Consider the following 26799-nt stretch of genomic DNA (forward strand, 5'->3'; position numbering starts at 1 on the left):
TAAATGTTCCCAATTTAGAATTTGAAACCTGACAAAACTGTAGCAGCCTTTGTCTCCACGGAAAAGCATACTCCCCGATTGTCCCAAGAAACCAGTACCAATGGTGCAGAGAATTCCCATTTATCAGGTGTTTGAGTGGGTACTAAATCAACTCTGCAGGTGATCTAACAAGCTGTGTTTGCCTGTTAGGTGTTGATTGATGGGGCATAGCTTTTCCTCAGTACCAGATATAGTTTGTCAGGTTTTAAACTGATCGCCCAAACGGAGGTACTAGACCTCTTCCCAGCTACTTTCCCTCCAAGGGGTACTTGTGTTTCCCCACCAGGAGGAACTCACAGTTTTCCACCAAGGGGAACCCGAGGTATAATTGCCTGCTGGTTCTTGCTAAACAGCCCAGAGGATACACCGAATCTGGGAGTACGATCTTCACAGAAGAACCGAAGGCATGTAGCGAAACCCATTCCACACCCAAGGTACAGTCTTCCTCTTAGTGATATCAGCAGACTACCTGGTCCTGCTGACATTTCTTTTTACACCTATGGTATCAGTCCACGATTTGACATGGAAGAAGTCTGCTTCACCGAGACCTCAGATAAATTCTGTTGCAAGAGATTCCAGAATTCACTGGATGACAATTACCCAAACTATACACGTGGATCGACCGTTGAAAACTGCTTCTTGCACTGAAAACATTACATGAAGCTTGTTTTATATGGCATACAAGGAGCCGGAAGTAAAGTCGCATTAGAATAAAATGAGGAGTGAGCAGTCAAGAGCAAAGTCTAAAAAAGTAGGGGTCACGAAGAGCAGCAAATCCTGACCATTGGAGTAGGTGGAAAAAACAGGAACGGAGTGTGGGAGTTGTTGAAGCAAGGGCAAATGGCAGAGCGTGTGACTGGAGGGACGCATACGCGGAAAGGCCTCCAAAACATTCAAAAGTTTCTTAAAGTAATAGCTATTTTTGGGACAATTTTCCCAGCTGGATGTCAGAGGAACCTATGCCCCGCATGTTTTTGTGATGTCACTATTAGCAAAATAGAGGGAGCCTGCTCATCATTTTCCGTACTACACCCCACAAATTTGAGGAACGAACCAGTTGGTAAATACCATAAGGTGAACTTGGAGATTACTTTCAAGTGTGAATTTAAGAGAAAGTGACACAACTAAGAGTTACATCTGAAGATGCAGTCTGCCTAGGATTAGGATAAACAATGCCGGAAAAGAGTGCACAGATGGAAACCTGTGAAGTATTTTTTTATTGATGGTAGTCCGCTAATCCTGGTGTGGCATAGCAATTTCTTTATAATGATTAGGAGGATAAGTATCCAGTCAACTGTTGCAGGGAGGCTAGCAAAAGGAGGATTACACAGCCAACGGAAGCAGCGGATTTGTGAGACCCTTAGACTGCGAGCTAGCTTGCTACCGACACAGAAGGGTACAGAAAGCGAAGTGACCGACAGCACAAAGAATGTCGAAAAAAGAGGCAGTGAGTGCCATAGAGGATGAAAAAGGATCCCTCCCAGTCCAAGTGGAGAATGAAACAAAGTATGGTCCCGACTGGAAACTTCTGCAAATGAGTCAGGATTGCCGTATCACAAGAACCAAGCAAGCTGGAGGTGAAAGACCCATCTTCACCAAGGTTTACGGGACAAGAAAGCCAAGTTGAGGGGCTTGTAAACCCCACCTTCCATGTAGCTAGAGAGATGAGCCCCGAACGTAAATGCAACTTTGAGGGAGAACATAATGGCAATTCCAGAACCGCGTTGGAAGTTGTGTGAAGAATGCTGCATACTGAAAAGAGACAATTTGCCTAAAGCCACCAAATGCTGGGGAAGAGGGCCCAACTGCCCAGAGCGAAATCAACTTTGATTTGTACAAAATGCTTGATACCACAAAAGAGAATATTAAAATCTAGAACTGTCATTTCTCTCGTACCACTTCATTCTGGAAAAGAGTTTCAAAGCTCAGAGTCAATTGAACTGGCAATGGGATGAACTGCCACATGCTGGTAAAGAGTCAAAGCCCAGAGTGGATTCATCTGTTAATGGTCCAAAGAATGTATGCAGGGAAAAAGAGGCTTAAACCCCGTTCTTGTTATTTGTCTAAACAACTGCATACTTGAAAAAAATTCTATCGTTGTTTAAAACCACAGTCTTTTTGGAAGGAGTCAACGTACAGAGAACTGATCCACCAGTAGTCCAAAATGTTGTATCTTGTGAAAGATCTTTAAAGGCTAGATTGCGTCAAAATGGTATTTGTCTAAAATACTTTATGTGGGGAAAGAATTACTTAAATCCCAGAACAGTTCTTTGTCTAAAACCACCACATGCTGGGAAAGAAGGTCTTAAACCGTGAAGAAAGGGCCACTGTTATTTGGCTACCTTACTGTAGTCCATGGCCCAAATAGGGCCCGGATAGGTAGGGCTATGTGCTTGTCCCTGAGGAAACTGTAGAAATGAAGACACGAACACCTGGATGTACAGACAAATATTTTATTTAATGTAGTGTACGTCTATGTAGTATGCGTGGGTTTTATGTACATGTACGTATCTGGACTACACCATCCAGCCCACCATGGGGCTGCATGGAATGTAGAGAACAGAAAAAAACAGAGAAAAAGAACAGTAGACAGCGCTCCCCTTCCGAGCAGTGGGCTAGTCAGGGGAGTGAAGATTCTGAAGAAAGACTGCCAGATAAGAAAAGAAAAGTAGGAGAGAGAAAATGGAAAGGAGGCAGTGTACAGCAGCTCTCTCGGGGGCTGGGGCTGGGCCTGGAGCCCCCGTGCCCAATGACAAATGAAACATGCCCGGTAACAGATATGGGTATGGGATGCGTGTTCGGAGGATACCGGGCACCCACTGGGCCGTGCAAGCTGTTAACATGCCCGGGGAACAGACCGGACAGGCTCAATCAGTGAAACCTCAGACCGTGTAGGGACGGTCCGTGTGAAGATAGGGACCGCCTAGGCCAGGCTGCATGTGCCACGTGGCCCTATCTGGGTGATACAACTGTGCCCCAGTGACTACCTGTCCAGGGGTGAGGTGGGATGTGTACAGAAGAAAACTCCTCCTGCTGCAACCCAGGAGGTACAGAAAAGGAGGAAGCTGCTGAGGTCTGCCATAGTCGTGCGGGGCGATGAAGAGTAAGTCGCGGGCCGCGATCTCCTTGTTCCCTGAGTGAAGAAGGGCACTCTGGCAAGCGGGCGGAAGCTCTAGGAAGATAAGCAGACCCCACCTGTGAAGAGAGGAGAGGAGGCAGGCAGCGACCGAGGAGCGCAGGAGCACAGCAGAAACGTGATGGTGTCAGCCCCTTAGCAACGGGGATGCTGCCAGAAAAACGTGATGTGCTGCTGGCATGCTGGTAACACGGGCGGCCCTCAAGTCATTGGGGCCGTCAATGAAGATCAGAGTGTGCAGTGGTGACTGCGGCAACCCCCGGTGCACAGGGCCACCAAAAAAGATCAGTGGCTGCTGCAGGGGGTTGGGGTGTGAAGACAGCTGCATGTGGCTGACAATGCGGCCTTGAAGAGACATTTGGATAGCGTGGGCCACGCAAGTAGTGTTTGCGTGGTTCCACATGGCAGGCAGGGCCACCAGAAGATACTACAGGTGTGGTCCCCTGTGATGTGGTTTCCCATGTGGTGGACAGGGGTACTGGAAAGGGGTGGCTTACTACATACATGTGTTGTTGTGGGCAATGTAGTTAACATGTATATTTATTTGTGCTGGCATGTTGGGGTGTATATTTATAGCTATAGTTAAAGTAATTAATGTCTGAGTGATAAATCAAGTAACAGAGTAGAAATGGGTAGGAGTGTAGATAATGGAGGGTATAAAATAAAGAAATGGTCTGACACAGGAAAGGGGAAGTGGCGGCCCGCCATAGACCACTAGGGGATGGAACCACCCACTAGGGCCATCTCTTAGCCATTCTCCACAGTGGTTGGGACCACTAGAGGATGGAACCACCCACTGGGCCATCTCTTGGCCACTCTCCACAGTGGTTGGGTCCACTAGGAGATGGAGCCACCCACTGGGCCATCTCTTGGCCACTCTCCACAGTGGTTGGGACCACTAGGGGATGGAGCCACCCACTGGGCCATCTCTTGGCCATTCTCCACAGTGGTCTACCTTTGGCATCTCTATGGGAGAGCGGGCCGACTGGGCAGATCCCTTAGAGGGAAAGCGCCCCTGGGGGACTAAGAACACGGTTTGTCAGAGGGGAAATGTTTAAAAAGATTGTGTTGTGTTTTATAAATAAAAAGGGGTCCCGTGGGGATCCCTAAAAATAATACACCTTGGTGTCTGTGTCGTATGGTGTGTCAGAAGGTAAGGGACTCAGGGCGTAGCCCACCTCCCGCTGTTAACATCTTTTAAATTGCCAGTGGCGCAGCGCCCACTCCTATCCAGCTGGTCTGGGGAGTGGGGTGGCTGGTTCCCGTGGGATCTGTCCCTTGCCTGGGGTGAGACAGGCGCTACATAACTGTATACGGGAAAAGCAAGTATTATATTTAGAATCCTGAGACAGTGAGTCCAAAAAAAAGACACGAACAGAGAAACCACTTGAAGTGTAGACTCGAGCCAAGGGCAAGAGTTAACACAGGTCATCAAGAAAGCTGCTAAAAGAAAAAGAAGAGTTTGTTCAAACATTCATTGGAGAAGTCAATCGTGGAGGTCAGTGAGTGTGCCTCAGCCAGAAGAAAATCAAGATTCCCCCCAGTGGTGATGCAGTTGCACTGGACAGTGACAGCAGTGACAGCAGTGACAGCACTGCTAAGGAGAAAGTGTCAGAGAAAAGACCAGATGGCAAAGAAGACGGCTCTCGCAGACCTTTTCCTTAACGCCAGGCAATGACAAAAAAGGTGAAGAGGAAATATGGCAATGGATCCACTAAGATCTGATAGACAAAACACAGTCAATATGCAGCAGGACATGAGCAAAGGGGGTACAATAATAGAAAAGAAAAATGACAATGACTACAACAGTATATAAGAAAAGTGGCACTACCTGGTAATATGAGGAAGTATCCTGGACACCTAGGATGTGTGTATAGAATTCCATTCTAAATGTTAATTGCACGCCGGGGGGTTGGGGGGACAAGTGTAAATGCCACCAGCAATGAACGCTTGCAGGAGGCATTTACAATGGATCTCTATGGATTTTGACCACTTTTACCACCAGGATGAAAATCCATGCAAGCACTAAGGCAGAGCGGGAAACGGAGGTGCACATGGCATGTCAGCCCTGCTCTGCAACTGTGCCTGACAAACACAGGAACACGAAGCTGATCGGTGAAAGTGGGGTAAACACTTGGGCCAATCCGGTCAGGAACCAAAATAAGCACCGAAGAGTAAAGCGTAGGGTGAATAGCAAATTGCAGGTGGCATCAATGCTCAACAGCTGAACAGGCAGTAGTCCATCGAAGAATTGTAGAGGTTTGGTAATGTGCAGATGGCATCAAGGCTTGAAGGCTGAGCAGGAAAAAGGTCCAGTAAAACAGGCTGTGCTCGGTGTGCAGGAACAATACGGAAAACGCTATAGTGGAATACATGCACAAAACTCAGAGCAGCAATCAGTCCGGCGGTCCCGGATGGAATGAAGTAGAGGCCTGCCAAGCATGCAAACGACTGATGGGAACCTTAGCACAATCTACAAAGCATTAATTGATGGAACGCTTAGAAAACATGAGCCGTTGACCCGCCTCGCCTCTAGGGGACTAGCCACTCTCAGGATCCATTGTGACTGTGGCGCTGACCATAGGGAGTATATTGATGCAACTGCCATTTCCTGTGGGTCATGACAGAACGATGAAAAACACGCAGATGCTTTTTCAATTGAAGAACAAGTTACTTACCATATCTGGTAACATTCTTTCGATGGGATATTCCTCCGACGTATTCCACATCTATGACAGGTAATGTCCACAGCTGTGCTGCTTCGGAACATTTTCGGCAGAGGGCGCCTGCGTCGATGGCGTCAATCCGTTGTCCCTTGAGGGCCTCCGTCGAGGGTCGACGTCACCGGATGTTACATATAAGACGCACGGCGCCCGTAGCATCAGTTGTAGTTTTTTCCCAGAACGTGTGGCACCAATCTCCTGCCAGTATGACTGCAGCAAGCCTTGCGGAAATGTAGCTGCAATTGCATAAAAAATTCAGTAGAGGGGCAGGCTGGGAGGGCGATGTGGAATACGCCAGAGGAACATCGCATCGAAAAAACATTACCAGATATGGTAAGTAACTTGTTATTCGAGGGGATTGTGCCCTCCGACGTATTCCACATCTATGACAGACTCCCAAAGCAGTACCAACTTATGGAGGTGGGAAAATTATTTTACAAATTTGGAATTTTAGAATGCCCAATCAAATGGCTGAATAATGGACTGCCTTACCAAAGGCCAAATCCGGCCCATGAGTTCAAGGAATAGTGTCTCACAAATGTATGGACAGAGGCCCATGTGGCTGCTTCGCAAATATTGCGAATAGGAACGCTCCTCTGTAGAGCAGTGGAGGCAGCCACACCCCTAGTAGAGTTAGGCCGTAAGCCCACTGGAGGGTCCTTTCCTGCCAAACGGTAACATTCAGAGATCGTCAAAATGATCCATCCAGACAAGGTCTGTTTGGAAACAGCCTGGCCCAAGCGCCTTCCAGCATAACCAACAAAGAGCTGATCGTCCACTCTGACCGGGACATCCGTGAGAGATAGAAACTCAAAGCTCCTCTAGGATCCAACCTATGGAGCCTCTCCTCTTCCTTACCAGGATGCAGAGGAGGATAAAATGCCGGAAGAATCACATTCTGGCTCAAATGGAATTCCGACACAGCCTTCGGAAGAAAAGAAGGCTGCACCCGCAGAACAACCCTGTCCTTATGGAAAACAGTAAAGGGTGGCTTGGCGGAAAGTGCCTGCAACTCACTCAACTCTGCCTGCGGAAGAAACCGCAGCTAAAAACACAGTTTTAAAAGGACAACAGTCGCAACGGACAAGAATGTAAAGGCTCAAACGGAGCTCCCATTAGGAACTTTAAAACCAAATTCAAATCCCATCCCGGCACCTGGAAAGGCGACGGTGGAAACACATTAATTAGCCCTTTTAGAAACTGAGAAATCAAAGGGATCATAAAATAAGAACATTTCTCAGACAAGCGCTTAAATATGTACAGCGCCGCCAGGTAACCCTTAATGGTACCCACTTGCAGGCCCTTGTGTGCTAAAGAAAGCAAAAAAGACAACACCAAAGGAATGGAACATTGGAAAGGATCCACATGCTGTACCCTGCACCAATTACAGAACTTTCTCCAACGGCAACGGTACAGGGATTTCGTTGCAGGCCTTCTGGCCGAAAGCAACACCTCCATCGCGTCTTCACAATCCTTATACCTCAGCCTTTCAGATACCAAGCATGAAGGCTGAGAGACCTGACCTCTGGATGGAGAACCCGACCCCCCTCCCATGAGAGCGGATCGTCTCGGTAGGGAAGACGATGTGGAGGGCAGATGGACATGTCTAGAAGGTCCGGGTACCACGCTCTCCTGGCCCATGCCGGAGCAATGAAGATCATTCGGGAACCGAACCTCCATAACCTCCGCAACACTTGCGGAATGACGGGGACTGGAGGAAACACGTACAGCAGTGGGAAGGACCACTCCATTACGAACGCGTCCCCTAAGGCTCCTCTTGTAGGAAATTCCAGCAAGCAGAATCTCTCGCATTTCCGGTTGACACTGGTGGCGAAGAGATCCACTTGTGGGGTTCCCCAAAGGACGAAGATCTCCAAAAGAATTTCCTGAGCCAGCTCCCACTCGTGAGAGACTGTGCTCTGCCTGCTCAGAGCCTCCGCATCCGTGTTTTTGTCTCCGGCCAGATGAACTGCCGAGATCGAAATTTCCTGCTGGATGGCCCAGATCCAGAGCTGCATCACCTCCCTGAACAACGGGAGTGACCCTGCCCCACCATTTTTTGGTGAGGTACTGCATGGCCACTGTATTGTCCGTCATAGCCAGGACCTTCTTCCCCCGCACTGATGTGGAGTCTGGACTCCAACGGAGATCAACGTCCGCTGGCTCTCAACTCGTTGGCATGAGCGCCCCAACCTGTGAGGGATGCATCCGTCACGATCGTCACCTCCGGCCATGGTTCCCAAAACGGTGCTCCCTTCATCAGATTGACTTCATCGGCCCACCATAGAAGATCCTTGGCGACCGAGGTCGGAATCTGAACGGGATCCTACATCCTACCGGAGAACTGCGACCACTGCATCTTGAGAGCCCACTGCAGAGATCTCATCCGCAGCCTGGCCTCTAGCACCAGGAAAATGCAGGATGCCATGAGGCCGAGCAACCTCTAGAATTCGAACACCGGGAGACTCTGGGCACGTTGACACTTGTCCACCATCTGCAGAATGTGATGAGCCCTCACCTGGGGAGGCGAACACTGCCCCTGGGATGTGTTGAGCACTGCTCCGATGTACTGGAGCCGCTGGGTAGGTGTCAAATGGGACTTCTTTAAATTGAGGGAGAAGCCCAGCTTGTGAAGGGAGTGGCAGGTGACAGACAGATGATCCAGGGCTTGCTTGGGAGAGCGTGCCCGGATCAACCAATCATCCAGGTAGGGGTAGATGTGAATCCCCCCTTTCCTGAGATACGCTGCCACCACCACCATCAGCTTGGTGAAGACCCTCAGGGCGGAGGTCAATCCAAAACGGCAGGACCCAAAACTGAAAATGCGAGTCGCCAACCACGAACATCGGGTACTTCCTGTGATTGGGATGAATTGGCACATGAAAGTAAGCATGCTTGAGGTCTAGAGGCACCAACCAATCCTGAAGTTGAAGGGCCTGGAGGACTTGAGAAAGAGTTGCCATCTTGAACTTGTCCTTCCTGAGGAGCTTGTTCAACCAACGTAAGTCCATGATGGGTCTCAATCCCCCGTCTTTTTTCGGGATAAAAAAATAAGGGGAATATCATCCCTTGTTCCTCTCCGCTACAGGCACCAGTTCTAGGACGCCTTTCTCTAGGAGGGATAGGATTTCCTGCGCAAAGAGCAGATCTGGACGCTTCAAAGAGAGCTTCCCCGGTGGATTGTCATGAGACCTCTGCCGGAAGGGAAGACAGTAGCCGTGGGCTATGATCTCCAGAACCCATACATCTGAAGTAATGGCCCACCATTCTCCAAGATGCTGCGCAAGTGTGCCCCCAACTGGCGAACCATGGGACATGGCCTTATGACTGAGCGGACGCGGCTGCGGCAGTGCCTGAGGGCAAAGAGGCAACTGCCCGAGCGTCTTTGGCACCCCGAGTACCTTGCTTTCCACCATGGGTACTCTTACAGTGGCCCCTTTGACTAGCAGCTCCTCTCGATCTACCAAAGGAAGAGTAGTACCGAAAGGAACCTCCCCTCCATTGCTGTCCCCTAGGACAAAAAGGCAGTGGTTGACGTACTGCAGCGCTAAAAGACTTCGCTGCTGCTTTGGAGGTCTGCAACCTCTCAAGGCTCTCATCAGCCTTGCTGCCAAACAGATGAACACCATCAAAGGGCATGTTCAGAAGACGGGATTGCACATCAGGAGCAAACCCCGACTTCCGCAACCACGCAAACCTGTGTATCACGGTGCTCGCAGCCATGGACCGGCTGACACAGTCTGCCGTGCCCAAACCCGACTGAACGGCCTCGCACATGGCATCCTTGCCGTCTTGCACGAGGGCTAGAAAACCATCCTGTTCCTCCCCTTCGGGAATATGCTCAGCAGCCATAGATGCACAGTTCCACAGAGTGTGTGTGAATCTCGCTAAGGCACAAGTGGAGTTGGCCGCCTTCAACGCCATACTCCCAGCCGAAAATACCTTCCTCACCCAACCATCAAAGTGATTATCGTCCCTATCAGGAGGGATGGTAGGGTACGCAGCCTTCTTCGAGGAGGCCGTAGCGGCCTGCACCACCAAACTCTCCGGAGTAGTGTGTCGATAAATAGCAGGGGTCACCACTAGATGGGCAGTATTTTTTCGGAAGCTACTTATTAACTGCCAGTAGACTCTCCGGAGCAGTCCATGCCGCCGCTACCCTCCTTTGCAAATCCATGTGAAATGGCAACACCGGGTCAGTTGGTGGACCTTGATCGAGGATGTCTGTCAAATCATCCTGAGCAAAATCAACAGGTGGAGCAGACCACCCCAAGTATTTTGTCACCCTTAACATGAGCGCCGATAGGAGGAATCTACATGCGCCCCAGGCTAAGGACGGCCTAACTCCACTTCCTGAGAGGTGTCAAGGCCACTAGCCTCAACAAAAGATTATCAGGGACATCAGGAGGCACAGCCATCTCCTCATCAGACAGTTCCTCAACCTCTGAAATATCTTGTAAAGGTTGGAAAAACTCCAATCTAGGAGTAGGAACAGAATAGGGCTCATAAACAGGCCTCACAGACTTATTGTGAGCCTTCCTCTGAGTTTCCACAGCCCTCCGGGGCACCTCTGGCAAATCCTCCCCAAACGGCGTCGAGGGCGCCGAGGGAATCGGCATCGACCGAGGCGCCGACCGCGTCGACAACTTCTTCGAGGGCAGAGCCCCGAGAGTGTCCCTCGACAGACATGACGTCGATGGCATCGACATTTTCTAGGGCAGAGCCTCGAGAGAGCCCCTCGATGGACATGGCGTCAATGCCTTCTTCGAAGGCTTCACAGGTTCCGACTGTCTCGATGGCGTCGAGGACCAGGGCCTGGATCTGGCACGGCTATGGCGATCTCCCGTGTATGAGCGGGACCTCGACGGCTCCCGATGATCGCGCCAACCGCCTGTAACGCTCACCTGGTATCCACGGGGACGTCACTCAGCCTGTTCTGACCTCTTACGACCTCAAACCCTTCCCTGGAGGCTATTTGACTGGAGACTGGGCCTGAAACACAGGATTGGTAGAGTTTAACTCCCTATTGTCTCTGTGTGCTTGAACCCCTTCTTCCCCGGGATCCAACCTTTCCCTTTGATCCACAGCTCACCTTGTTTTCTTGGAGAGTGTGCTCTCCGTCCTGCCTTCAGCGCAGGGGCGCGTTGGTTGATGTGGGCTCATTGCTGCCTAGTTACTTCACTGGCAAGAGTCCGACAGGTAAGTATAATGAGTATTTTGAACAGTTCTCTAACTTCGTTCCTTTCCTTCCTTAGATGATGGCCAGCGTCCGGGGATGGCGGCGTGCTGCTGAGATGAGTAGCGCTGAAGGTGAGTGAGAGCGCGATGCGCGATGCACCCCTTTTGTATTTGCACTGAACTGAGTTCTTTTTCTGTGTCTTTTAGGTGCCGCAACGTTTTCAGCGTGGATGCCGGTTATGAAGAACAAATGCGGTGGGTAAGTGCGGTATGCAGCACCTCTAGATGTTTCCACGCTAACCTCGAGTGTCTTTTCCCTCTTGCAGATGGATGAGAAGTTCCGGAGACAGAGTTCCCCCAGAGCGGCTGGGATGCAGGTAAGCGTTTGAAGCTCGTACAGTATTTAAAAATAAGCAAAGATTTGCAGAATGCTTACTAATGCCTTTTTTCTGTTCTTTTCCCTTTTCCTTAGGAAGCGGCATGCCGGGATGGGAAGGACACCGCCGAAGATGTCCACAGAACAGAAGGAGCGATGACTGATGGGCAGAAGCGCCGCAAGGTAAGGCTGTTCCTGACGGTGTTCTTGTTCTTGCAGGAGGTGAGCGCAGAAGAAAGATGCAGGCCTACTGGAGACCGATCCGAACACGGTGAGTTTCACGCTGCAGGTGCAGAAAACGCAAAGCATGTTTCTCAGCCTGGCTTAAATAGTCTCTGGGTATCCCAGGTGACTCAGGGCTGAACCACACCCAAAAGACTAGACCGCACATGAAGTTCTGGGAACCGAAATATGTGGGGGCATCCATCTTGTCCCCATCAATACACGACAAGTCCAATCCCCAATGTTATCCTATGGGAGTGAGTGAGTCTGGTGCCACAAGCGCCAAGTCTGACTCCAAGTGGGTCTTTGGAGGGATGGAGAGGCCTTTGAGGGCCATGTAGGTGATCGTGGCCTGGCTCCAGCCTGACATCTTGGAGGGCTAGGTACATGAGGGACAGGAATCATGACACCGCCCAAGCCCGAAGGCGTGCGAGTGGTGGACCGAGCCCGTTCCTTGCCAGCTTCTTTCGAAGGTGCAGACGGAACTGTGCCTTGCGATTCGAAAATCGCTAACAACTGCCGGCAGAATGAATCCCATTTGGCCGGCGACGAAAAGGACGGGGAAGTCGACCAGTGACGGCACTTCCTAGAATGCCTCCACGAGGCAGAGGAATGGCGGGAACCACTCCTAGACTGAGACCCCCTGGATTTTCACCGATGCAGAGAGTCGCCCCTCGAGTCATCGTTCGAAAGCCCAGCGGACTTCGATTTATGGTGCTTAGACACCCTACCTACCTTCAATTTCTTCTTACGTCCTCGCAAGGCCTTAGACGTCAGGGACTGGCAATCCTCACAGTCGTCGGGGGCGTGGCTTTCGCCGAGGCACCAGAGACAGATGTCGTGCGGGTCTGTGATGAACATCTTCGAACAGCAGTCCCGACATTTTTTAAAGCCTGACTTCAGGGTAGTAGAAAACGAAGACATCGCTTTCGAAGATAAGAATCGAGCGCGCTGCGATTCCGAAGCAAACATGCTGCGGAAAAAACGGAACTGAGGCTACGGGCGCCGTGCGTCCTATATATAACATCCGGTGACTTCGAACCTCAAGGGACAACGGATCGACACCATCGACGCAGGCGCCCTCCGCCGAAAATGTTCTGAAGCAGCACAGCTGTGGACATTACCTGTCATAGATGTGGAATATGTCGGAGGACACAATCCCCTCGAATCACTGTTAGTTATTGAGTTATAGAGCTGCAATTAAATACATGTTCCCTTGAGAAGAGAAAGTTTGGGTAGCTGTCTTTTGTAGCATTATACTGAAGTCATGGATCTTTGTTTTGTTTGTTTCTTCCCAGAAAATATACTTCCCAAATCAAGGGGCCAATCATAGATTGAGATTGGGAAAACTGCAAGGCATGCTGCAGATATTTCTCATTAAGAAGCTTAACATATTTACCTGGTATCTCCCAAGGTGAATGATACAGGCTTTGTCCAGCATCCACCTTCACGGTTTCCCCAGTGACAAAGGTGGCAGCAGGGGACAGCAAGAAACAGACCATAGGAGAGATCTAAAGCAAATGAAGCAAGGAGGTTAATACTCTGGGTGTTGAATGCATTTCTGCTACAATGCCATGGAGGTCTTCTAGATCGAATATAAATAGCGTTGCTGATTGGGTCTTGACCTTACAGGCTCTCATAACATTTTTAAACAAAGGAAATGATCAAGAACAATGTATACAGAACAGGTGTTAGAGATTTATGGAGCATTGGGTACCAAGACCTCTCATTTCTATTACTTGTTCATTTAATAAATTTGATTCTGTTAGAAACAGTGAACACTTTACAACACCATATAAGAATATAGCATATCTATAAATAATCTGTCACATTAAGTTGTGCAACTAAATCCATGCATACCTCTCATCCATACACATTAATTTCACCTCGATACATATCATTACGCGCAAAAGGTAGCATAAATTTCACAAAGATTGACATTTGTCTGTCGACACGTGTTTCAAGCGGTGCTCGTTGGCGTTTAATTCATGCCAAATCCTACACCCGCCATCATCAGACAAGAGTGAATGGACTGCATTCCTTTCTATCCTTTGGTGTTCATAAAGAGTCTACAACAAATGAACAAATTACTTACCAACTGTAACATTCTTTCGATTGGATGTTCCTCCCACGTATTCCTCATCTAAGATATATCCTTACCTTCAGCTTGCTGCTTTGGAAAAAAAGTCTTCTCTCCGCCAGAGGGCACTCCTCACGAGGCCGTGGCGTCGATGTCCCTCGGCGGCATCCATCGAGCATCGACTTCATCCACTGTATAAGAGCCTCGAGCGCGCCTGTTGGCTTCAGTTCTGTTTTTCGTATATCATAGCCCATGGGTTTTAATAAATGGCGTGCCTCTTTTGACCCAACCCTTAAAAGAATTTAGAGTGTAATTCACGTAAACTGTACTGGGGGGTTGGTTGGGAGGGTCGATGAGGAATACGTGGGAGGAACATCCAATCGAAAGAACGCTACAGTTGGTAAGTAACTTGTTCTTCAGATGGATTGTGTCCTCCCACGTATTCCTCATCTTAGATAGACTCCCAAAGCAGTTTTGTCTCGGAGGTGGAAGTACAGAATTTTTCTAATCATGTACAGAATGGAGTACAGATTTAGCAAACAGACTTCCTTGAGAAGAAGTCGAGTCCAGAGCATAATGTTTTATAAAGGTATGCATGGATGACCATGTGACTGCTGCACAAATATCTTGTACAGGGACACCCCTTTTTAATGTTGTTGAAGTTGCCATGCCCCTGGTTGAATGAGCTCTCAGTCCATCAGGTGGTTCTTTACCAGCCAATCTATAACATCCTGTTATAGCCAAAATTAACCATTTAGATAATGTTTGTTTAGTTACTGCAAATCCCAGTTTGCGTCCAGTGTACCCCACGAAAAGTTGATCACACTGATGTACTTTTGCCAATCTTGAAATGTAGAAACTAAGAGCTCTTCTGGGATCTAGTCTATGTAGCCGCTCCTCTTTGCTTGCATGAGGAGGAGGGTAAAATGTAGGTAAAGTTATTTTCTGTGACAGATGAAAATCTGAAACAATTTTTGGCAAAAAAGATGGTTTAACCCTGAGAACTACTTTGTCTTTATAAAAGATAGTGTGAGGAGGACCGCTAGAAAGCGCCTGCAACTCACCCTGCGGTCTGATGTCAATGCTTCAAGGAGTATTGTTTTCAAAGTAAGGAGCCTTAGCGGACAAGAGTGTAAAGGCTCAAATGGAATACATGTGAGCAACGTTAGAACTAAGTTCAAATCCCACACTGGAACCTGGAAAGGTATTGGTGGAAATACATTATTTAAACCTTTTAAGAATTGAATTATAAAAAGGTATCTTGATTTAAGATTCTTCTTCTGAAGAGTGCTTAAAAATGGATAGCGCTGTTAAGTATCCCTTTATCGTACCAACCTGGAGCCCCAGATTAGCTAAATGTAACAGAAAAGATAAAATTGTTGATCCTCTCTTCTTGGAAGACGCATTGGAGGGCAGATGGACATATCCAGAAGGTCCGGGTACCACGTTCTCCTGGCCCAATCCGGGGCAATTAGGATCATGGTTTTCCTGAACTTTCTCAACCTCCTGATTACTTGAGGGATCACAGGGACTGGAGGGAATGCATAAAGGAGTGGAAACTCCCAGTCACTACAAACGCGTCCCCTAGAGCTCCTCTCAGGGGTAATTCCCTTGAGCAGTACCGCTCGCACTTCCGGTTGGTACTGGTCGTGAACAGATCCACTTGAGGGGTTCCTGAGGTATCTCCCACTCGTGCTCAGAGCGTCCGCTGCTGTGTTTTGCTCTCCGGCTAGATGAATTGCCGAAAGAGAGATCCCTTCTTGTATTGCCCAGAACCAGAGTTGCATTGCCTCACAGCGGCAGTGACCCCACTCCTCCTCTCTTGTTGAGGTAGTACATGGCCACTGTGTTGTCCGTCATTATCAGAACATTCTTTCCCCGTACAGAGGGCAGGAAGGCTTTCAGCGCTAGTCTGATTGCCCTCAACTCCAAAAGGTTGATGTGTAGTTTGGATCTAGATTGGAGCCGATTGTCAGATCGTTGGTATGGGCTCCCCACCCTGTGAGTGAGGCATCTGTCACTACTGTTATCTCTGGCCATGGTTGCCAAAAAGATTCTCCTCTGAGGATATGATGTCTGCAAGCCCACCATTGTAGATCCTGTGCTACTTTGGCTGGAACTTGCAACAGATCTGACATTTCCACTTAGAATTGGGACCATTGAGTTCTGAGAGTGCTTTGAAGGGATCTCATTCTCAATCTGGCTTCTGGCACCAGAAAAATGCAGGATGCCATCAGACCGGGCAACCTGAAAAAATTGAAGGCCGGAAGATACTGGGCATTCTGGAATTTTGTTACCATTTGCAGAATGTGGTGAGCTCTCACTTTGGGAGGCGAGGCTTTGCCCGAGCAAGTATCCAGGATTGCTCCGATAAACTGGAGTTTCTGTGATGGTATCATGTTTGACTTTTTTAAATTCAGAGAAAACCCTAGTTTGTGAAGGAAGTGACAAGTCTTTGACAGATGATCCTGGGCTTGCTCTGGGGAACGTGCTCTGATCATCCAATCGTCCAGATAGGGGTAGACATGAATACCCCCTCTCCTGAGACTCGCTGCCACCACCGACATCAACTTGGTGAAAACTCTTGGGGCGGAGGTTAACCCGAATGGCAGAACTCGAAATTGCCAATCGCAAACCTTAGGTACTTTCTGTGCTTGAGATGGATTGGCACATGAAAGTAAGCATCCTGAAGGTCCAATGATACCAACCAATCCTGGAAACGGAGAGCCTAAAGGATCTGAGAAAGTGTGACCATCTTGAACTTGTTCTTGCTTAGGAACTTGTTCAAGTTTCTCAAGTCCAAAATGGGTCTCAGTCCTCCGTCCTTCTTTGGAATGAGGAAATATGGGGAATACCAACCCTTGTTCCTCTCCGCTACAGGTACATGTTCTATTGCACCTTTCTGTAGCAGGGGTAAGACTTCCTGCAACATGAGCAGATCCGGATGTTTGACAGAGTTGTATCCCGGGGGGTGATTCTGAGGTTTGTTTTAGAAAAGGAAGGCAGTAACATTGGGATACTGTTTCCAGTGCCCAAGCATCTGAAGTAATGCCCCACCATTCTTCTAGATGTTGTGAGATTCTGCCTCCCACTGGGGTCTTGTGGGTCAAAACCGCAGAGTGGTTTTGCGGCAGCTACAGCAGCAGCTGAAAGGACAGATGCCCCTGCTGGGGCAGATTTAGCACCTTTTCCTCGCCCCTGAGGAAATTTTCTTTGACCTCTCTGACTGGCCTGCCCTCTTCCTCTTCCTCTTCAAACTGAGGAATAATAACGAAAAGGACGACCCCTCCAGGAAGATGAGCCTGTGTAGGGGCGTTGCTGAGGTTGCCTTATAGCGGCACAGAGAGATTTTGCCGCCGCTTTGGAGGTCTGCAGCTTCTCCAAACTTTCATCTGCCTTGCTGCCAAACAACCTTGAGCCGTCAAAGGGCATATTAAGAAGCCTGGATTGCACATCCGGAGCAAGACCAGACTTTCATAGCTACGCAAATCTACGTAGCACCGTGCTAGTTTCCATGGACCTACTGATACTGTCAGCTGTGTCCAAACCTGATTGAAGGCATTCTCCCGAAGCCTCCTTTCCATCCCTTATAATGGCTAGAAAGCCATCACGCTCTTCACCTTCTGGGATGTGTTCAGCTGCCGCTGACATGCAGTCCCACAGGGTATATGTAAACCTTGCCAAGGTACAGGTTACATTAGTAGACTTCAAAGCCACACTACCTGATATAAAAATCTTCCTAGACCATGCATCCAGCTTTTTATCATCCCTATCTGGAGGGATTGTAGGATATGCAGCATTTCTTGTGGAAGTGGCTGCTTGTACTACCAGACTTTCTTTTTTTAAATTTTTTTTTATTTTGTCATAGCTGATTACATCAACTTTTCAAAATGTAGAAAGTTTAAGTATCATAACAAAGTGAATACATGATAACAATGAAAAATGTAACAAGTAAAAATTACAATTTTGTACATATGGATAATACAATTTCTAAGATATTCATGTAGGTGATAAAAATCATCATTAAGACAGACAAGATAACTAAAATAGCCATCATAAAAGCCATAAGACCAATTGTTACTATAAAATTCTCAGTTTTAAAACGTTTAGATTATTGATGAGTCTGTTGAATATACTTATAACAGTATCTCATCATATAAAACATTTTCCAAGAAATGCACAATAGCCTTCATGACTGAAAATCTGGTACTCTTAAATAAAATACTCCAAATCTCATTTTCATCCTTCTCAATGTACAATTTCAGAAGATTTTTGCAATGTTTTTGACGAATGTCGTACAAATGTGGACATGACACAATTAGATGTTGGAGTGTTTCTTTCGCACATTGATTTTTACAAAAGCGGCAAAAGTTAAAATCCACATGAATAATTTTACGCCTAACCATAATCTCTCTCGTCAGCCACAAATTCAGCCTCATTCGTAAAAATGTATTGTGAATGTTTGCTGAAGGGCATTTCAGCAAATATCCAGCCGTTTGTCCTAGTCGTTTGGGACCAAAAAGATTAGGGGTAAAATCTTTGTAATTTGCACATAACTCCTGATTTGTAATCCAATCCCAACAAAGAAATGTTTTCTTAGCACCAGTTGGGTTATCTATAAGGAATTGCAGAGAGATATTAGCTCTAGCTAATGAATCTACTACCAAGTTTCGCCATTTCATAGGGAAAGGAGCGGAGGATCCTGATAACTGGCGAGCTACTGTACTCAGGATATTATTATTAGTAATTCCAAGCAGACTTTTCCGAAAAAAAGCACACATTCTCCATTTCAGTCTCCTATGCAGCGAATTCAGACCCAATTCAAATCTTAATATGGGCAGAGGTACGCAGTTTGGAAGGTGCAACACCTTTTTCCAGAAGGTGGCCTCAAGTCTATTCCATGAGTTGTCATTGGAGTATAATTTTGTCTCCGCACCATAAAGCAAGATGGGTACTACCTTTTGTTCATAGAACATCAAAATATGTTTCAGCGTAAATTTTCCGTATTTGTATACAAGAATTTTCGCTTGCGATATAAAACTCAACAATTTTGTATCTAGGATATGTGTGAAAGCGACCTTAGTGGCAGTATTTTGAATGCTAACGCCCAAATACTTAAAGTTCGAAACAATTTCCATGGTTTGTCGTTGCAAGAGCCACGGCCCATTATAAGTTCTACATTTACCATAAGGCTTGCAGACCATAATCTGAGATTTAGCCAGATTAATTATGAGATGGTTTGAGTCTGCATAGTGTGAAAGGGCCGTCAGCAAATTCTGCAAACCCTTTGGTGTCTGTGAGATCAAAACCAAATCATCTGCATAAAGCAACCACGGAATATGTTGGCCACCCAACTCCGGTGCATCGGCAATAATGCCACGGAAGGATAAGCCTAAATCTAATATAAAAAGATTGAACAATATGGATGCCAAAATACATCCCTGCTTGAGTCCAACAGACGTAGAAAAAGGTGCCGATAGGAGACCTTCGCGTGTAAGTCGGACTCGCATAGAGGTATCCGTGTGAAGTTGAACAATTAGGGCCAGAATAGAGCTGGGGCAGCCAAACATTTTTAATTTATTAAAAAGAAGGATCCGATCTATAGAATCAAATGCTGCCCGGAAATCTATGAAAGCAAAAAATAAAGTCTGTTTCTTGGTTAAATATTGGGCTTTCAGCATATTGATGGTAATAATGTTAGGAATTGTTCCTAAACCGCTGACAAAGCCCGATTGAAAAGGATCCCGTCTCAAGTGATTCTTGGTCCACTCATTTAGTTCTCGTAAAATAAGTCAACAAAAAATCTTCCCCGAGACATCCAATAATGAAATGGGTCTATAACTTGCCGGGCATGCTCGATCGCCCTTCTTATAAATTGGAATAAGAATCGATTGTCTCCACGAAGTGGGGATTTTTTGGAGTTTGTGAACTGTTTCAAACATAAGGAATAATATGTCAGCCCAGATCTCCGGGAATTGTTTTAGGTGTATATTAGATAGGCCATCAGGGCCAGGGGCCCTGGAATTACTGGCCTGTCTAATTAACTGCTCTATGTCATCTTTATCAAAGCATAGATTAAATGCAGTGTCAAACTTTGTAAGTGAAGCAGAGGAAGGTGGTTGCGCACTTGTGAATTGCTCAGAGTAATAACGTACCCACGTGTCCTCTGAGACATCGTTTGTTTGAATTGCAACTTGGTCCCCTGATGTTGTTTGATTTATAATATGCCATGATCGGGACAAATTTTTAGATGCTAAGGATACTAGCATATTTTTCCCATCATTATGATACAGTTTAGCTTTCATACCTCTTACCCAATTTCTATAGTTTGTTTGTATGCGCGAGAGAGCAGCCTGGCGTAATTCTGGAGAAAGTTTATTGGCCTTTCTTTTGTCAGCTCGGACTAAGGATTTTTTTAGTTTGACTTCATGATTGGGAATATGCAGATGCGGTGTTTGTTTCTGTTTATGCTTAATAGAACATGATGCGAAGAGCTGCATTAAGTCATAATGAAAATTATCAGACAAAGTATCACTCATAGTATTACTTGTTAGGTGGGCATGGTAACACGATCTAAAAGCTTTTAAGGAGTGTTCCGACCACTTTAAACGATTTCTAGCCGGATTCACTTCATGGGTCCCTTTAAGATAGACTGGTTGAGGCTCGGTGGTCATTTTGTTGATACGGCAAGTTGTCAGCAAAATGTTATGATCGCTTGCATTTGATGCTATTATGCAAAAATCTGAGACCAAATCCAGCATCTTTGTATTGACATAGGTAAAATCGATGATCCCAGAGCTATTGGCCCGATGCCATGTCGGTCTTGGTGGAATATCATGTAAAAGGGCTCCATTTAGCATGTAAAGATTACGTGATTTAGTAAACGTTAACCACATGTCAAGGCATTTTTGCTCAGATTTAACGTAGGGCCCTAAACAATGTAAATTTAAATCTCCTGCTAAATAGATCAAATTAACATGCCCATCCAACATGATTAAATCAAATGCATGTGCTAGAGATTCAAAAAAACTATCATCAGAAATACCCATATGATTCCAGTAAATGTTAATGACAGCACATGTAAGGTTCCCTCCATTCACTCTAGACATTTGTATAAACTCATTCGGACAGAACCAAGGGGATATTTTTAAACCAGAGGATTGTTTAACAGCGGTTAGCAGGCCAGAAGTTGGACGTCCCACACAATGTTTTACTGCAGGAACTAAACAGATATCATAATTATTCCAGGAGGGAATAGTGGTCAGCCAAGATTCTTGAAGCAGAATTACATCATAGTTCAAATCATGCTGAGTAAGGTTGTTAATTAGATGTCGATTTCCTCTGGAGTTCCAAGTAACAAAATAAAGATTAGATGATACGAGGGACGTGTGCTATCCTTGCTTGGATTGACATTGACAACTGCAAGACTGTACTGGGCGATCTTGGGATCGACTTCTTTGTTGGTTTGGGGGTGGCAGAGGACCTGTGGAAGACTTATCTGATACATCTGGGGTTGGAAGTAATATAAAGCCAAGGTCAGTGATTTGAGATTTCGCAGCCCAGATAGTATTTACTACCACCCTAGAGTTGATACATAGATTTACTAGAGATTGATTAGAGGCATCTGGAAATTCAACAAGTTCGATGTCTACAGTTCCTATATCATCAAGGTGCGGGATTTCACGAAAAATCAACAATACAGATGCCCGATTTAGGTTATACTGTCTAGCAGGTAAAGGCTGACAACTAAGAGTCAGAGAATGAATCGCCGGGCGTTTAAACCGGGCGGTGATGGATTTTTGTTTGTTTGTTGATGATAATTCATTAGGTTTTTTACATGCACCATTACCTATATTTGGAATAGGGACTGTTTGAGAAAAGGTAGAAGCCTCCAAAAATTTAGTTAAGGTTGCTTGTAAAAGGCGTTCCATGTCACCAGAGAAAACTGGGTTGGCCCCAGATACCTCTGATCTGACAGCTTTTGTAGAATTCGCCTTCCATGTAGATTGAAGAGGATTAGTAGGAAGAACCTCCGACATATCCGGTAATGCTGGTTTTTTTAAGATCGATACAACTGCAGGCGCAGATGTCTGCACAAATGCTGGAGCTTCCTGCAGGAAAGTAACATTTTTTGAGACTGATTTCGATGCTAGATATTCATCAACGGCCTTACGTATTTCTTTACGACGCTGTTCGTCGACCCCTAGGTTCTGAATCACAGGAGGCTTACAGATGGGTTCAGTTACTATTGAATTGGGCCCACCATGATCATCATTGGTTAATGTACTCACACTTAATTCGATAGGATTGCTTTTGGAGAGCTGGTTTGCCACAGTAACCAATTTGTTTAAAGGGCTATAAGCTAAGACTGGCTCAAGAAGAGCTGGCTGTGTTTTTACTTTTTTTGTTTGTTTTTGTAGCGCATATTTTTTTGTGATAGCTTTAGATGCCGCTATAGTAGGAGTGGTTGAGAGTGATAGTTTACTAATGAAAGCTTTAACTTGAGAAGATTGTCGAGATCCTGTTTTCATATTTTTTGTTTTCATTGTCTGTGCTTGTGAAGACGGATTTTTAGTACTGGTGTTCTTAGCGTTTATAGTCTCAAATAAAGCATATGTGGGGATCTTATGTGTATTAATTTTTGGCTCAAATTCTTTTTCCATAGAGTCCACTATAGGCTCCAGTATAAACGGTATGGGCTGAAACTCTTGTACAGTGGGTTTGATAGCCGATAGAGTCTGTGTGGACACAGATTGTTTGACAAATGTAGGTAGTTTCGCATTAATCAAATGATCTAATCTATTAGAGATTATAAGCTGATTCGTAAATATCTGATCAAACTGATTTGAATGTGCCTCTGCCTTTACAACCAGGACTTCGAAGAGCTTGGCCAGAGCTAAGATAGCATTGTTCATAGATGTTAAGGCTATGCTCGTATTTACAGTCCGTGATTCATTTGGACACATATCAGTGGGGGCTTTTCCAGTTGCCCTTCTAGGGGTAGGAACAGTAAAGGAAGGATTCGCCACTGAATCAACGGGGCTAGGATTCGTAAATAACACAGGGGACTTGGATACATTTTCAGAGTTCATATGAGAGAAAGCAGCAGAAGAATTATTCTCCAAGTCAATAACAGGAATGTCCTGAGGCACAGAATCCACAGATGACATAGACATTGATGTATCACCTACAGTTATAACAGACATATTACAGGCTTCGGAAGGCGGTGCCACAACACCAGTTAATACATTCGTAAGTATCACACTATCAGTAAGCGAGACATTTTCTTTAGCAAAATTGACAGTTGGACTAGAGACTTCGATTGATTTATAGGACTCACCAATTCGATTTTCCCCCACTTGGGCCACAGACATTTCTTTGTCAATTTGCATTTTTCCCCCTGTATTGCTACTCACAGGATAACCATGTGAGAAGCTTTTCGGGTCCAAATGCTCTGTTACTGGTCGTTGCAAAGTGGACTCTCCGGGCCTTCCAATTGGTAGTATTGCGTGATCAACTCGACTTGGGTCTTTACAGAAAGGGCGAATATCCATTCCATGGAGAAGCTCTGCTTCACTTTGTCTCGTACCTCTGATACTTGTACGTGGAGTGGAGCTGAGGCGAGCTCTTTTTATGTTAATAGAAGACGGAGATTTAGAGTAGCTTGCGTCATTGGATCTATGTATTGTAGTTACCATCTGCATACCAGTCTTTAGGGAGTTTAAATGACGTTTCATAGTTGAAATAAAAATTTTAAATTAGGTAGTAAGTCGCCAAATAAGGGCAATCCGTATTAATATATGACAATATATAAATTGCTTTTGCCGCTTGCCGCGATGAACGCGGCGAAGCGGCAAAGCGGGACTTAGACCGGGACTTTCGAGTTTCGTTTTATAGCTCCGCCCAAAGAGAAAGGGTAAGCAAACCAGTGCCTACAAGGAAAACATAAATATATTGTGTAAAATCCAGCAACGCCCAATGTGATGAATATAACTAAGTATGTTTCTTTCTGTGGTCACCTTCTGGTTGCCGTAGTACTATTAGTAAAATCACAGGTAAGCAGCAGCAAAATTCACGGGTAAAATCACAGGTAGCAGCAGCAGCAGGATCAGCGTTCTCAAGCGGCAAAGCGGGACTCAGACCGGGACTTCGCCGGTGCGCCAGACTTTCTGGAGTTGGGTGTTTGCTCAGGTATTCTGGATCAGAATTGCAGGGTCTATATTTTGACACAAATTTTTTTTATTTACTGCCGGTATGGCTTCAGGATGTTCCCATGCAGAATTAACCCTTCTCTGCAAGACAATGTGAAAAGGGAGAATGGGGTCTTGTTGAGGTGTTCCTGATAGTATATCAGTCATGTCATCATCCTGACAGACTGGTGAACTTCTACCCCACCCCATAAATTCCGTAACTCTATTCATGAGTTTTCTGTAACCCGCATCAGCCTGCTCTGATGGGTCTGGCTTCTCAAATTTGTACTCTGGAGAAGTGTCCAGACCACTTGCTGTTTGTAGGCATTCTTGTAAATCTTGAATTTTTGATTGAGGATTAATTAATTCCTCTGGAACAGATCTTGTGCCAAATTTAACACCAGCAGAGGTGACTTCTTCCTCTTCTGATGATTCTCCCTCATAAATGGATGACATGGTCCTGAAAAAATCATGTCTACTCTCAGGTTGAAAAACCTTTTCTGGTAATGTGGGATTTTCCCTTATTAAAGGCTTGGGCGTCGTCGTAAACGTCGATAGCGCTGATGCCGTAACCACAGCCTTCGATGTCGTTGAGGGAACCTTCGATGACTTCGATGTAATCGTCGAGGGAGTTGTGGAAACTGTCGAAGGAGCTTTCGAAGTTATCGATTGTGAACTCGACATAACTTCCTTCGAAGGAGTTGTCGACTCGAGAGCCTTTGAAGTCTTCGATGGCGTCGATGTCGACTTCGATGGCGTATGATGTTTCGACGCCATTTTGTTTCCCTCTACCTTCGATTTATGCACCGAAAGGTCTTTTTCACGAGGTGATCGGGAAGAGTCCCTCGATGACACCCTCGATTAATTTTTATCAGCTTTTCTTGTTTTGGACCTTTCTCTGTCACGTTTTTCGTGAGCAGGGGCATTTTTTTCTTTAGCCTTTTTTGAGAGGGTCTGGGCCGCGTTCTCAAAGATTTTTAGCATGGAAACTCGAAAGGCTTCCCATTTACTCGGGGAGTTATGCTTTGATGGGCATGCTATCACCTCCTCCGACGATGTCGAGGAGGATGAGGGAGATCGATGCTGTCTTTTCTTTGTCTTCTTAGATGACGAAGAAGAAGACTTTCTCAATCTACTCCTCGACCTATGTTTTTTATGATATTTTTTCGAAGACTCGGCCGAGTCTTTCCCCTTTGAAGTAGACTTCGATGAACCCTCCCCCATCGCCAGTTTACCTATACGTTCTTTTAAGGCCTTATGGGTCATCGACAGGCACAACCAAAGTCTTCAATTCGGTGGTCGGAACCGAGGCACCAAAGACAGTTCTTTTGTGGATCGGTCAAAGACATTTTCTTTCCACATTTCAGAAATTTTTTAAATCCCGTCTTCGGTGTGGAAGGGTTTGAAGAAGACGACATAGCTTTCTTTTTCACGAAAGATTGAAGCACCGTTTGAAAACGAACCGAGGCGAAGCTAACGGAAAAACAGAACTGAAGCCAACGGGTGCGCCCGAGGCTCTTATACAGTGGATGATGTCGATGCTCGCGGCCTCGAGAGGAGCACCCTTTGGTGGAGAGAAGAAAAAAAATTCCGAAGCAGCAAGCTGAAGGTAAGGCTATAGCTAAGATGAGGAATACGTGGGAGGACACAATCCATTCGAAAGACCTTTTTAAAAAAAAGAAAATCCTGTCTGCACAAAATGTTAAAAAAATGACAATCATGTGAAGTCAATTAGTGATTAAATTAATTCTCACATAGAAGTGTATACCCTGTGTTGCTTATGTGCACTTAGTTCAATTTGCTCATAGCCTCTCTTTGCTTATGTAGGCTGTATATTGTCAAAGTAACTGTACACAAAAGGGAGAAGTATTCAGTTATTTGAAAAACCATTACGTTCTCAATAGTTATATCCTATCTGTAAGGCTCTCTCACCTGTCATGTGATATTCAATTCAACTATGGAATGGTGCTCATTGAGGATTTCAGAGAGTCACCCCACAGATCTTTTTCAAAACGTTCTCGGCTCTTCACTCTGGAATGAGGAAAAACAGAACTTATAGAGTATTTGGAAAGCGAGTGACACAGTCAACAAAGAATCACATTGCACGCTAACTTACTCATTGCGGATGTATCCAATGTATGTTTACAGATGCCGGATGGAAATCTGCACTGCTTCTTCACGCATGATATCGAAGGTTTATGTGCCAGGGGAGTCGAATTAGAACCTTTTATTAGGGTATCTGTACATATCTCCTTTTTGTTTACAATTTGTGAATACAGCAATTCCATCTTGCCACTGGGTAGGTGGTATTCGTGCCACTTAGCATTTTGGACATCTCTAACGCGTACTTCTCTATATTTAAAAACATATTTATTCACACATTTATTTGAACAGTCCTTGTTGACGGCTCTGCATGGTCGTAATAGCCTAGTCTCCATAGTGTTTTGTTGACCGAGCGTCGCCGTCAGAGATTATACTGGGTGTTACCAGAGTCCCTACTCGTATTACCAGTGAGGACTTATCTGGTATGTGTATCTACTGACACGCTATCTCAGTATGTGGATTTTTAGCTCAAAAAGGTTTTTAAAGGCGCTTACCGTGCTGGCTGTTCCTGTGTCAGTAAAAGGACTGCCTCTGTGCCAGAGCCGTGAATGCTGTACACAGCTTTACTTATCCCTGTTGAAGGACAAAGAAAGGAGACTACAGGGAGCATCCGTGTCTACGGCACAAGGCCGGGGTGGTAGTTGGCTGTAATAATGCGTCTAGTTGCGATATGTGTCCGGCCTATATTGGTAAATTGTAGATTTTGTGTTTATTTGAAACACAGACTGTTGGCTCTCCACACAAAGCCTGCG

The 26799-nt window shown here is 46.0% G+C and overlaps 1 protein-coding gene across 4 annotated transcripts in view; it reads right to left on the minus strand.

The window, feature by feature from the left end:
• The window catches only part of LOC138489144 (peroxisomal trans-2-enoyl-CoA reductase-like), a 558986-nt gene that overhangs the window by 10097 nt on the left and 522090 nt on the right, over positions 1-26799 (minus strand). For all 4 annotated transcript variants that reach the window (XM_069616798.1, XM_069616796.1, XM_069616799.1 and 1 more), the window contains one exon: positions 13074-13185. In XM_069616798.1, the coding sequence (XP_069472899.1) occupies positions 13074-13185 (112 nt within the window). The remainder of the gene's footprint in view (positions 1-13073; positions 13186-26799) is intronic.

The sequence above is a fragment of the Ambystoma mexicanum genome, chromosome 9 (genome assembly GCF_040938575.1).
Source record: "Ambystoma mexicanum isolate Mex_15411 chromosome 9, UKY_AmexF1_1, whole genome shotgun sequence".
NCBI classification, from domain to species: Eukaryota; Metazoa; Chordata; class Amphibia; order Caudata; family Ambystomatidae; genus Ambystoma; species Ambystoma mexicanum.